Source organism: Palaemon carinicauda, unplaced genomic scaffold (genome assembly GCF_036898095.1).
Source record: "Palaemon carinicauda isolate YSFRI2023 unplaced genomic scaffold, ASM3689809v2 scaffold337, whole genome shotgun sequence".
In the NCBI taxonomy this organism is placed as follows: domain Eukaryota; kingdom Metazoa; phylum Arthropoda; class Malacostraca; order Decapoda; family Palaemonidae; genus Palaemon; species Palaemon carinicauda.
In genome coordinates this window covers 61,379-74,004 of record NW_027171050.1, presented here as the reverse complement: position 1 = coordinate 74,004, position 12,626 = coordinate 61,379, and the positions used below count along the sequence as shown (strand labels likewise).

The 12,626-nt window shown below is 44.4% G+C and overlaps 1 protein-coding gene across 1 annotated transcript; it reads left to right on the top strand.

Annotated features, from left to right (window-relative positions):
• Positions 1-8,766: 8,766 nt before the first annotated feature.
• On the top strand, positions 8,767-11,150 carry LOC137636588 (uncharacterized). Its single transcript, XM_068368989.1, has one exon. It carries the CDS (start codon positions 8,815-8,817, stop codon positions 10,501-10,503), a length of 1,689 nt encoding a protein of 562 aa, XP_068225090.1. The 5' UTR covers positions 8,767-8,814; the 3' UTR covers positions 10,504-11,150.
• The last annotated feature ends 1,476 nt before the right edge of the window (positions 11,151-12,626 follow it).

Here is a 12,626-nt window from a genome sequence, read left to right as displayed (position 1 = left end):
GAGACAGGAAGTTCACGTTACATTACCTCAGTGTATGAGATGCTATAAATATGACCATGTCAAGAAAGATTGCCCTAAGCCAGATACTTACAAGATTTGCTCAGTCTGCGCCTCTGTGGATCACTGCTGGACGGAGTGCCCTAATGGTAGCAACCATAAGTGCATTACTTGCAGTGGTGACCACCCAACAATGGCTGCAAGATGCCCTACCAGAAAGACTATGGTTAAGGAACAAGCCAAAATCTTAAGGACTCAACACTCTCTGACGACTCCAACCATATCCTTTGCCCAGGCCACAGCCCCTAAGGCAAATAACTCTACTGCTAACTCTGCCCTCCCAGTACAGAACTCCCTATCACTACAGCAAATTACAGTTATGAACACAGCCATAATAATGGCCAATCTCAGTGAGGCTGTTGAACCTGGCACCTATCAGTCTATGGTAGATGCTTTTTACAAAGCTAATGGCCTGCCACTAGTCAAGATCCCCACTGAGGCCATTAAATTGGCTAGCAAAGTCTCGAACCTCTTAAGATCAGGCCCCCAGACTGACTCCACTCCCCCTCAGGCTCAACCAGGACCCCAGACTGACTCTGACCACCCACAGGCTCTCACTAATACCGATGACATGGAGACAGAGGATCTCAGCAGAAAAAGAGTTCTCAGTGACTGATTCTGACATCTCAGCACCCATCAATCCAGCTAAAAAGCAGCCCCTACCCTCCACCTCAGCAGTTGTTCAAGTTCATGTCGAAGAATCACAAGGAGCCACCGCCCTCCCTCCCCTCCCCCTCATTAATCAAACTAAGGTACCTAAAATTGGTTTCAGGCTATATTCATCGATCAACACCACAACCCCCCCATCAGCTACCCATGAATCCTTAAAGAAAATGATCTTCGAATCACAGACCCTCAAATACCTTTACACAGAAAAATTAGATAACGACACAGTAATTGGACTAATAAACAGTGGCTCAATACAACTGGATAAGTATGTCCCAAGACTCACTAGGTTGAACACCGACAGATTCGGGAGGTTGGACTCCGGTTTCTACGACATAAGTAAAAAACGGTTACCCTAATGGACACTCTCATAGTAATCCAACACAATGTCTTGAAGTGGACTTTCCTTCGTAGCAGGGAACTTACTAATATTTATTCCTCTCTCTCCCCACATCTCATCCTTCTCAATTCCACAGGCATCCCGAATTCCTCTCGCATCAAAATCTGGAACTATAATGTTTTCCAAAGCAATATCTCTGGAGAACAGAGCGCTGGGATAGCTATAGCGGTCAGACGGGATATTACAGTCAAGTTAATAGACTGTTTCAACCATGACCTTTTAGCAGTTGAACTGCAAACGGTACGTGGACCGGTGGTAGTGGCAACCACCTACCTACCCCCCAGAAACCCAATTTTCCCACAACAGGATATACTTTCATTGATGAGACGTAATATCCCAGTCTACCTGCTGGCTGATCTCAACGCAGCTCACACGGCCCTTGGCCACAACAGTACTAACCCAGTAGGGAATCTTATAAACGTCCTATTGAATAGGAACCTTATAAGATTCCTAGGACCAGATTTTGACACATACTTTCACAGGAGAACCTCGGGCAAGCCAGACATTCTCCTTTCTAATAGACTGCACATTTTTAATTATTCACTCACTCAAGGCCCTCTAACCACTTCCGACCATACTCCCTTAGTTTTAAAACTTACTGTGAGACCCATTTTGGTACCTACTAGTCCTACACTTGACATCAATAATGCTGACTGGGAACGTTTCAAAGACTCACTCAATGACTCTCTCTCGTACTATGACTAACCGAACAATGTCCTGAAAGATAAAACCTATATTGATGACAAACTAGCTTTCTGGTATAGGTTGATAAAGGAAGCTTCAGAGCAGTATATCCCCATCAAAACCCACAGAATCCTACCCTACACCAAGGAAACTGACCTCCTCAAACTGCTACAATTCCGATACAAACAGGCCATAGATCAAATTAATATTCAGGGTCCATCAAGACATATCTTAGAATATATCCATGACATCCAAGAACGAATCAAAATCGAATCTGTTGAACTTATTAATTCAAACTGGGACACTCTCTTGAACAAGTGTGAGATCTCCTACAAAGACCCAGGTAAATTCTGGAGAATGGTTAGGAATCTTTTAGGTTCGTCCTCAGATCCCACAGCCTACATCAACAACAACAATGAGAAGGTCTATACTCCTCGGGATCAAGAGATCGTTTTCAGGGATTTCTGGTCAAACATCTTTAGGATTGACCCAGTAGAAAATCGCAGGTTTGATCAGCAACATAAGCAACATGTCATGGCGGCAATCCATGATCATGCTGATCGCATAATCCCTCACGATTTGGTAGATCTTGGGAGGCTTGACGAGGACGACTCCTTCTTGAAACCTATCCAACTCCAGGATATTATTGATATCATTAATCAGTTTCAAAACAAAGCTCCTGGCCAATCAAAAGTCAATAAAACTATACTAAAAAATCTTCCCAATTCAATGCTCTCCTTTCTTTGTCATATCTTAAATGAGTCCCTAAGCATGGGCTACTGCAAACTTTTTCAAGAGAGCTGTACTTCCCTTTATAGGGAAAAAGGGTAAAGACCTAACCTCAGTTTCGAATTATAGACCAATATCCCTATTAGAGACCCCGGGGAAAATATTTGAAAAGATAAAAAAAGTAAGGTTCGAGGAGTTCTTGGATGATAATTTGCTTGTAAACAAGAATCAGTATGGGTTCACTCATGGCAAGGGGACCCAACTAGCATTAGCCAGGTTGTACGAATTCCTAGCAGTTAAGAAAAGTTTAGGGTGTGGATGTAACTTAATTTCACGAGATGTAAGCAGAGCCTTTGACAAGGTCTGGCATGAGGGCTTAAAATACAAACTTTTAGAAGCACAATTGCCAGATATTTTAACCAGACTGCTGTGCAACTTTTTAGATGACCGGGTTGCCATGATCAAAATTAAAGATTATATAGGGCCAGAGTTCCAACTGCTCTCAGGAGTCCCTCAGGGTAGTGTTCTCTCCCCCACTCTATATAACTTCTATATTAAGGACACTCCTCCACCTGCAGAAGGCTGTCTTCAGATCATATTTGCCGATGATCACACCCCAGTGATAACCCATCCTAATAAAAATAAATTTTATTTACAGAGAAAGACAGTCAGTGAATTAACAAAAATCAATAATTACGAAAGGAAATGGAAAATAACTACAAATATTAACAAATTCCAATTATTGTCAATAACGGTCAACAATCCTCCTCCTATAATCATAGATAACATTCGTATCCCATACACAAATAATGCAAGAATACTTGGGTGTACATTCAAACAGTCTGGCTTGCTTACCCATGTTAAAGCAAGAATTAACATTTCCAAAGTGACTGACAATAGGCTAAAAAGATTCAAGGGGTTATCCACTAAAACACAACTGAGGCTCTATAAATCCCTAGTAAGACCACAACTAGAATACCCAACCGTAATATTTAGCAATATCAGTAAGACTTCATTGAGTAAAAGGCAAGCCGTTCAAAACAAAGCTCTGAGGCGAGCCTATAAGGAGGTGCCTCCCTATTTTAACAGAATACTTGATCTCCATCAACTTTCTAAGTTGGAACCCCTCAATGTTAGGTTTCACAGGCTTAGCCAGAAAACCTGGGACAAACTAGCCATTGACGATGACGACCTTTACGCAATTACAAGGACTCTTTCCAACGGACATACTCGGGATCACAACTGGTGGAGGAGAGTAGATCCCAAAATCAATTGTGATCCACCCCGGCCGAGATATATCTCCACAGGTTAATTCAATTCAAATCCTTAACCATCATTAATCAATAATTCAATTACATTCATTAATTTCACATTCATAACCCATAATCTGCCATCATATCATTTTTGCCTTCAAAGGGAGTCATCTAAAATTTAACATTCTTATTGCAACAGGGCTACATGCGTGAACCAAAAAACCTTTCCTTTCCTCCTCTATCCACTCTACCTTATTACCTAACATTGCAAGAGGGTCTGCCCCTCTCTTTTCCTCTCCTCCTATACTTCTTTTTCTCACTTTTTCTTCCTCCTACCCCTCCCGAGTACCTGCCTTCGGGCTATAAACTGGATTGTATCCAGGGGTACTCTTCCTTATCCTTATCCCCTATTCCCCACTTCCCTATCCCTAACCTGTCCTGTCCAACAACAGTTCTCACTCAGCTCCCACTGAGAGAGGACCTGCTGCTGCTGCTGCTGCTGCTGACTACTGCCTGCCTTCTCCCTGCTGCTACCTGCTGTGCCTGCTGCTGCCTCTTCACCCAGCTGTAGTTTCTCAGCTGCTGTGAAGACAGCCGCCGCCGAAATCGCCAATTTTGCCGACGTTTTTCGACGATTTTCGCCGAATTCGTCGCCGATTTTCGCCGTTTTTTCGGCGATTTAGCTGCTGTAGACTGCTGCATTGACAAGGGCCTTGCCCATAATTAGGCTGTAATCAGCCCCCTGATATAAGGGAATCAATATTGACTACCCAGAATGAGCTTTGCCTCTCCCTACATAACCTTCCTTAACTAACAGATCCTCCTGTGGAAAATCTGGTAGCCCATGCGGTCTTAAAACTCCAGTTGAAGCAGGGCCAAAGGGTCAAAATCTACCACTTTCGCTGTCTGTGGCAAGTGGCATAGGGCTATTAGGCTTGGCGCCTATAAGCCAAGTTGTTAGAGGTTAGAAAATAGTTTAGATCTTTGGTAACTGGCGAAATAAGCCAGCTCTCAGATAGAGATAGGAATTAGCACAAATAAAATTTTAGGATTTTCCTGTGTGTGTTTTTATTCCTAAACCTCCCTACCTGCAGGAGTAGACTGCTGGGCCGTCTTAGTGCGTGAACGCAGTAAGAAGGCTCCCCAACAGCTATTTGTGCAGGGTAGTAAACAGCTAAAAAGAGCCAGTTTCAGCACTGCTCTAATAATAATAGGATAGTCAGTGTTCTACCCATATAACTAACAAAATTGTTTTAATTCCAGGTTCTTTATTTAACTTTTTACGACTTCCACTATAACTTTGCTTGGGGCCTTAGGGCTTAAAGGGTTGGAAAACCCCACCAGGCACACTGTCTGTCTTTCTGTATGATCTTTGATGATCTACTCACCCTTCTTCAAATCAAAGACTTATCTTGGAGATCAGTAAATGAACTATATGAAATCGTGCTAGAAGCCCTGGGCTCTGGTGAAAAAGAGATGAACCCTGACCTGCAACCCTGTCTAACGGAACTGGAAATGGAAGCCGAACAGGAACGGATGAACAAGGAACGAGAACGGATGGAACGTGAACGCATGGAACGAGAACGGATGGACCAGGACCAGGACCAAACAAACCGCAAAAGGACAAATATTGACAACGACTCTGATGGAGAAGGAAACCTACCTTGGCAGGAAGTAAGGAAAAAGAAGAAACTTCCTAGAAGGAACCAACCAAGGAATGATGTGCCTACCCAGCAAGGGAACCTCACCGTAGGAAGCAACAACCAGCCTGCTAGAGAGAATAAGACCTATTTCTTCAGGGTCTTAGCTGGAATCCCATCAGAGGCCTTCAAGGCTATTGCTGCCTTTGAAAATAAACATAAAAATATACAAATGATTGCCAAACCAAACAGGGAAGGACAGTGGACCATATCTACCAGGGACACAAGAGCCCTGATAACCCTACGGAGCACCTCAGACATTAGGCTACTAGAGCTTAAAGAGGAGGAAAAATTAAAAAAAGCAGTTGTGGTTGGCTACCCAACTGACATGATGGAAAGCCACCTATTAAAATTACCTAACATCACTGCAGCAGAACGCATGCGGAACAAGGCAGGCTTCCTTACCAAAGCCATACTAGTAACATTTAAGGGTCCACACCCACAAAAAGTTGATCTAGGCATCTTCGGCAGCTTCAGGGTCAACAAGTATTACCCTGATCCCCTCAGATGCTACAACTGCCAGGAGTTTGGGCATCACAAGAACCAATGCCAAGCAAAGGTCCCAACCTGTGCAGTCTGCAGCCTTAAGCACCCCACACATTAGTGCATTGACAAGAAGGCTGCTGGAATACCCACTGTAAAGAAGTGCTCTAATTGCAAGAAAGGGCATACAGCAATGGCCTGGGGATGCCATGAAAGGGTAGCAAGGGTTATTGCTGCCCTCCCCAAAGACAAAAGGGACCCATCAAGAGGAAGAGCGGCCCCCAAACCTCTACCCAGGAGGAGATTCTACACCCAGGAGGAGATTCTACACCCAGGAGGAGCTAAGCAGGCACTCCAACTCCAGAACCAGATCATTGTCAAAACCCAGAGCCAGATCTACCTCCAGGGCTCCAACTGAAGGACCAAAACCACTGCCCAGGACCATCTTCATAAAGACCACGGTCCTAAAGGATAAACTGACTGAACTAGTCACACAGGCCGTGACTGGAAAAATCAATGCTGAGACAATTGCAGCCAGCATTGAACAAGTCCTAAATGACTTGCTCTCCAAGAATAAGTCCTCCCAATCCCCCTCTTTTGCTATCCAGGAGATCACTTCTCACTCCTCACCAACCACACCTACCATTCCATCACCTCAATCACCCGTACCTTCCACATCCTCTACTTCAGCCCCCACACCTATCATACACTCACCCCATCCATCATCCCATCATCCACTCTCACCCCATCCACCTCATTCACTTCATCCTCCGAGGTCAAAGCAGTTGCCTTTGCCCCTAGGGACCCAAGACAGTACTCTTCAACCTACACCATGGAGTAAGAGTTCTGAACTGGAACTCAGCCGGTGTTAGATCAAAGATCTCCTCCCTAATTGCAGTATGCAAAACTGAGAATGTAGATGTCATCCTGCTACAAGAAACCAATCTTCCAGCAGGAAAGAAACTAAAAATCCCAGGTTACAATGCCTACATCGCACCACAGATAGGCACAGACAGAGGCCTAGCTACATTAGTTAAAACTAGCATACCAACAACAAGGTTACACAACCCTATTCCCTGTGGCACCAACATAGACACACTAGCAGTAACAATAACATTACTGAATCAAAAAATAGACATATACAACATATACAGAAAATTACATAGGGAGGATACAGGAGAATTACAACTAACTCAACTCTTTGCTCACACAGAAAGAACACCAACAATTATCTGCGGGGATTTTAATGCACATCACCCCATACTATCATCCCCATCAATGACAAACCCCTCAGGGGAACACATAGCTTTCGCCCTGGATGAATTTGAAGGAGTCTCCCTCCTAAACACAGGGCAACCTACACACATAAGAGGTGGTAGACTGGATCTGACTTTTGCCACAACAGCCATTAGACATCTAACCAAGTGGCAAGTACACTCAACCCTGATAAGTGATCACTTTGCCAGTGACAGAATTGGACTTGCAACAACTACCTCCAATCCCACCAACCCCACCAAGATGGAACCAGGACCTAGCAGACTGGGCTGCTTTCAAACAACCATAGAGGAATGGGCAGCAAGCTACACTCCCTCAGAGGACATAGATCAGCTAGAAAAAGATCTAGTTGATGCCTTTCACAATGCAGCCAACAGAGCTATGCCCCTGAAAACCACAGGAAGCAACTATACATACAAAGACTCCTGGTACTACTGCCCAGAAATCAGGAGTTTGAAAACCAGACTAAACAGAGTCACAAAAATATACAGAAGAAGGTCAACAGTAGAAAACAGAGAACTACTGCAAACAGTCAAAACGGAAACAAATCAAAGAATCCATGAAATAAGAATTGAAAAATGGATGGAATGGTGCTCAAACCTGTCAGGGTACACAACTCTAACTGAGCTATGGAAATGGCTACACAAAGTAGCCGGAAAAAAGAAGACTCCAATTGCCACACACCCACACCCACAAGAGGAGGCAGAAAGAATTGCAACAACCTTTGCAAACAGGACATTGTCAGCTAATCTCTCCCCTGAAACCAGAAGGCTACAGGAGCAACTGGCGCCAGCCAGGTGGGAAGAGATCAACAGAGCCTGCCTACAGCAGGATGATACTGACACCCCTTACACAGTTGAGGAACTAAGAGCGGTACAAAAAGCAGGAAAGGATACTGCACCAGGGGCCGACAAGATAACCTACACAATGATCAAGCACATGGGTCCAGCAGGAGAAACCGCATTCCTGAGGTTATTAAACAAAACACACCTTGAGCACACAAGGCCTCAAGCCTGGAGACAACAAGACACACAACCAATCCCTAAGCCAAAGGATCCAAGCAATCCTAGACCAATAGCCCTAGTATCCTGTATAGAAAAAACAGGAGAAAAAAATGGTCCTAAACAGAATCAAATACAAAATCGGCCCCCTACACTAGCAGCTATATGCATATCAGGAAGGACTTGGCACCTCTGAATGCATTACTGAAGTATTAAGCTGCATAAACCAAAACAAGGCAACAATAGTCTTTATAGACTTTGAGAAAGCCTTTGAACTAGCAAGCCCAACAGCAATGCTGCAATCAGTGGCCAAAAAAGGAGTCAAAGGTCACCTACTAGCATGGACAAAGAACTATGTGCTAGGAAGGCAAGCTAGAGTCAAATTCCAAGGAGTGGTTTCTACCTATCATGAATTGGAAAATGGCACACCACAAGGAGGGATCCTAAGCCCCCTCCTATTCAACATCCTCATGGAAAATATAAACTCACTCCAACTTCCCGAAGGAGTAGACATATTTGTCTATGCAGACGATGTATGTGTGATAGCTAGAGGAGCTGTCAGGACGATGAAAATGCAAAGAGCACTCAATGCCATCAGCCACAAGTCCAATGAGCTTGGACTAAAAATAAACATTGGCAAAACTAAGGCCATGTCAATTAAAGCCCCAAATCCCTTGCAACCACTCACAATAGGAATGGAGCCCCTAGAATGGGTGGACAAATATACATACCTGGGAGTAATAATAGACAAACAACTTACCTTTAGATATGAAATAAAATATCTCAAGGAAAGGACAAATGCCAGAACGGCAGTCATGAGGTACATGTGCAACCTCAAGGAAGGAGCAAATGAACATGTCCAAATGAAATATTATCAAGCCTGTACCAGAGCACTAGTGGAATATGCCTCCCCAGCCCTCACTGGGCTAACAGACATACAAAAAGGAAAAGTAGAAGTATTTCAAAACAATGCTATGAGGCTCATGCTAGGCGCTCCATTATGGACAAGACTGTGCAATCTAAGGATGGAAACCAGGCTACCGACCCTCGAAGATAGAATTGCAATGAGAAATGCAAGCACAGTTGCAAAGATGTTTCTATCAAACAGGGACTCAATCACCAAAAAAAAGGTTAGAGAGGAACTGGAGAAACATCCTGCAGTTCAAACCCCAAACTCTTATGGCAAAGATCACAGCAACAACATTAAGAGACTTGGGCTGGCCAGAATACTCCTACAACTGAACCCAGACACAGCACAGAGTATCCAACACATTCCACCATGGAAAAAACAAGTAGCAAAATTCAGCTACACCAAGCTCCCAAGGGCAAAAGAAAACTGCACCATAGAGGAACTCAGAAATGCTGCAACAGCAGCAATGCAAACTGCAGAAACCATAGGAGCACAGATCTACTATACTGATGGTACAGTGGATCCAGGAACACAAACAGCGGGAGCTGCAGTTCACTCCTGCAATTTCACAGCATGCTGGAGGACATCAAACAATGTCTCCACCCTGCAGACAGAGCTTGTTGCAATACAACAAGCCCTAGGATACTCCATTGAGAATGAGGAAGGACCAGTATTCATTCACACTGATTCACGATCCTCAATGCAAGCCCTACAGCAAGACAAAAACAAAGAAAACAAGTCCCTGATAGTTGATATTAAATCCCTCCTATATCAGCACAATGAAAGAAACAGGCTAGTAACATTCAACTGGATACCCAGTCACATAGGGATACCAGGGAATGAAAAAGCTGATGAGCTAGCCAAAAGCACCAGACACATCCAGAATATACAGGTGCACATACAGCCTGCACTACAACAAAACAAAAACAAAATAAAAACACACCTTAAGGACAACCTAATCAAGGATCTACACATGTGGGCAGAAAATGGCTCTCCCTCTGCCACTTGGTACAAATGGGCCACGGAGCTAGAACCCCCACCCATAGACAAAAACACCCCAAGGAAACAGGCTGTATGCATACACAGACTCCGGCTGGGTTACAAGGCAAACTGGGAAATCAGAGAGGACATCCAAAGACCATGTGATCACTGCGGTGACACGCCACAACACGCCCTCCTGCACTATTTACTTGAATGCAGGGAAACAGCACAGCTGAGAGGTGATCTACTAGTAGACACCAACGCACCAGAGGCCGGGAAAGCTGCGGCCACACTGGTAAAGGCAATTGTGGAAAGCTTTGACACCCACTCACAGTTGCTTTCAAGATTACCTCCTCCAAGGTAAAGACCTCACATTCACACCACTCCATCCCATACCTTCATCGTAAGGCCCTATTCACATCATCCTCTGTACTTTCTTAGCTTAACCTACCACTAAAAATCTCTCCGCAGGGACCCTAGAGGAGTAAAGGGTTGGACAACCCCACCTGCATCCTTTTCTCTACATTTCAAGGCCTTACACCCCAATTTTCATACTACCACTATACGTGAAATGATGGCCCTCTATCACTAATACCATCATCCTTACCCTGTTCACAACTTTCTCTACCACTAAAAACCATTTCAAATTTCCTTTTATTTTGATAACCCACCTTATATCTTTTCAGATCACCTACGGGCCGACCAAGGGAAAGGCCCGTGCCAACAAGAAGTGTTGGTTGTAATACTCTACGAACGAACGAACGAACTACTCCAACAATCATTTCTCACTCAGCTCCCACTGAGAGAGGACCTACTGCTGCTGCTCCTGCCTCCTGCCTTCCTGCTGACTGCCGACTTCTCCTGCTGCTGCCGACTGCTGCCTGCTCCCTCTTCACTTGCTGATATATTCAGCCACCTGAAGAGATCGCCGCCGCCGATTTCGCTGACGTTTTTCGCCGATTTTTCGCCGAATTCGTCGCCGATTTTCGCCGTTTTTTCGACGATTTTCGCTGCAGTTAATGCTGTTTTGACAAGGGCCTTGCCCCTGAATTGGCTGTAATCAGCCCCCTCATATAAGAGAATCTACATTGATAATATAGGCTTAGCTTTGCCTCTGTCTACATAACTTTATCTTACTAATAGATCCTCCTGTGGAAAATCTGGTAGCCGTTGTGGTCTGAAAACTCCAGTTGAAGCAGGGCCAAAGGGTCAAAACTTCCCACTCTCGCCGTCTGTTGCAAGTGGCATAGGACTGTTAGGCTTGGCGCCTATAAGCCAAGTTGTTGATTAGACATTAGGTATTTATTCTTGGTAACTGGCGAAAAAAGCCAGCATTCAAATAGAGTTAGGAGTTAGCTCAAATAAAAACTTTTTCTAGGATTCCACTGAGTTTGTTTATTACCCCCAAACCTCCCTACCTGCAGGAATAGACTGCTGGGCCGTCTTAGTGCGTGAACGCAGTAAGAAGGCTCCCCAACTGCTATTTGTGCAGGCTAGTACATAGCTAAAAAGAGTTACTTTCAACACTGCTCTAGCAATAGGATAGTTAGCATATCCCCCATATAACTAACGAAATTGTGTTCCATTTTCAGATTCTTTATTTCGTTCTTATAACTCCTACTGTAACTTTGTTTGGGGCCCTAGGGCTTAAAGGGTTGGACAACCCCACCAGACACACTGTCTGTCTTTTCGATCTTTTGATCAACCCCTACCTCTCAACCTACAAAGGACTTATCCTGGAGATCTGTTGATGAACTTCCAGGAATAGAATTAGAAGCCATGGCTTCTGAAGAGGTGTTGATGCACCCGGATCTCCAACCATGCCCTGAACTGACCACAGACCCCACGAATAGGAAGAGAACGACCCTAGATACTGACTCAGACGAGCAAGGAAACCAAACCTGGACCGAAGTAAATAGGAAAAAGAAGCTACCTAGAAGGAATCATGCAAGATTTAATGATACAATGCATACCCAACAACAAGGGAACCCCAACGGACAGATCAATGACCAGCCAGCTAGGGAAAACAAGACTTGCTTCTTCAGAGTCCTGGCAGGAAACTCATCAGAGGCCTTCAAGGCAATTGCAGCCTTTGAGCAGAAACATAAGAAAATCCAAATGGTTGCCAAGCCAAACAGGACAGGCCAGACGACCATATCCACCAAGGACTCACGAGCTCTGATCACTCTAAGGAGCACCTCAGACATCAAGCTGCAAGTGCTCAAGGAAGAGGAAAAAATCAAGAAAGCAGTTGTGGTTGGCTACCCAACTGACATGATGGAAAGCCACCTGTTGAAACTGCCTAATATCACTGTGGCAGAAAGAATGAAGAACAAAGCAGGCTTCTTTACATTCTGGTAACGTTCAAGGGACCACACCCGAAGAGAGTGGACCTAGGCATCTTTGGCAGCTTCAAGGAAAACAAGTATTACCCTGATCCCCTTAGATGGTACAACTGCCAAAGATTTGGACACCACAAGGACCAGT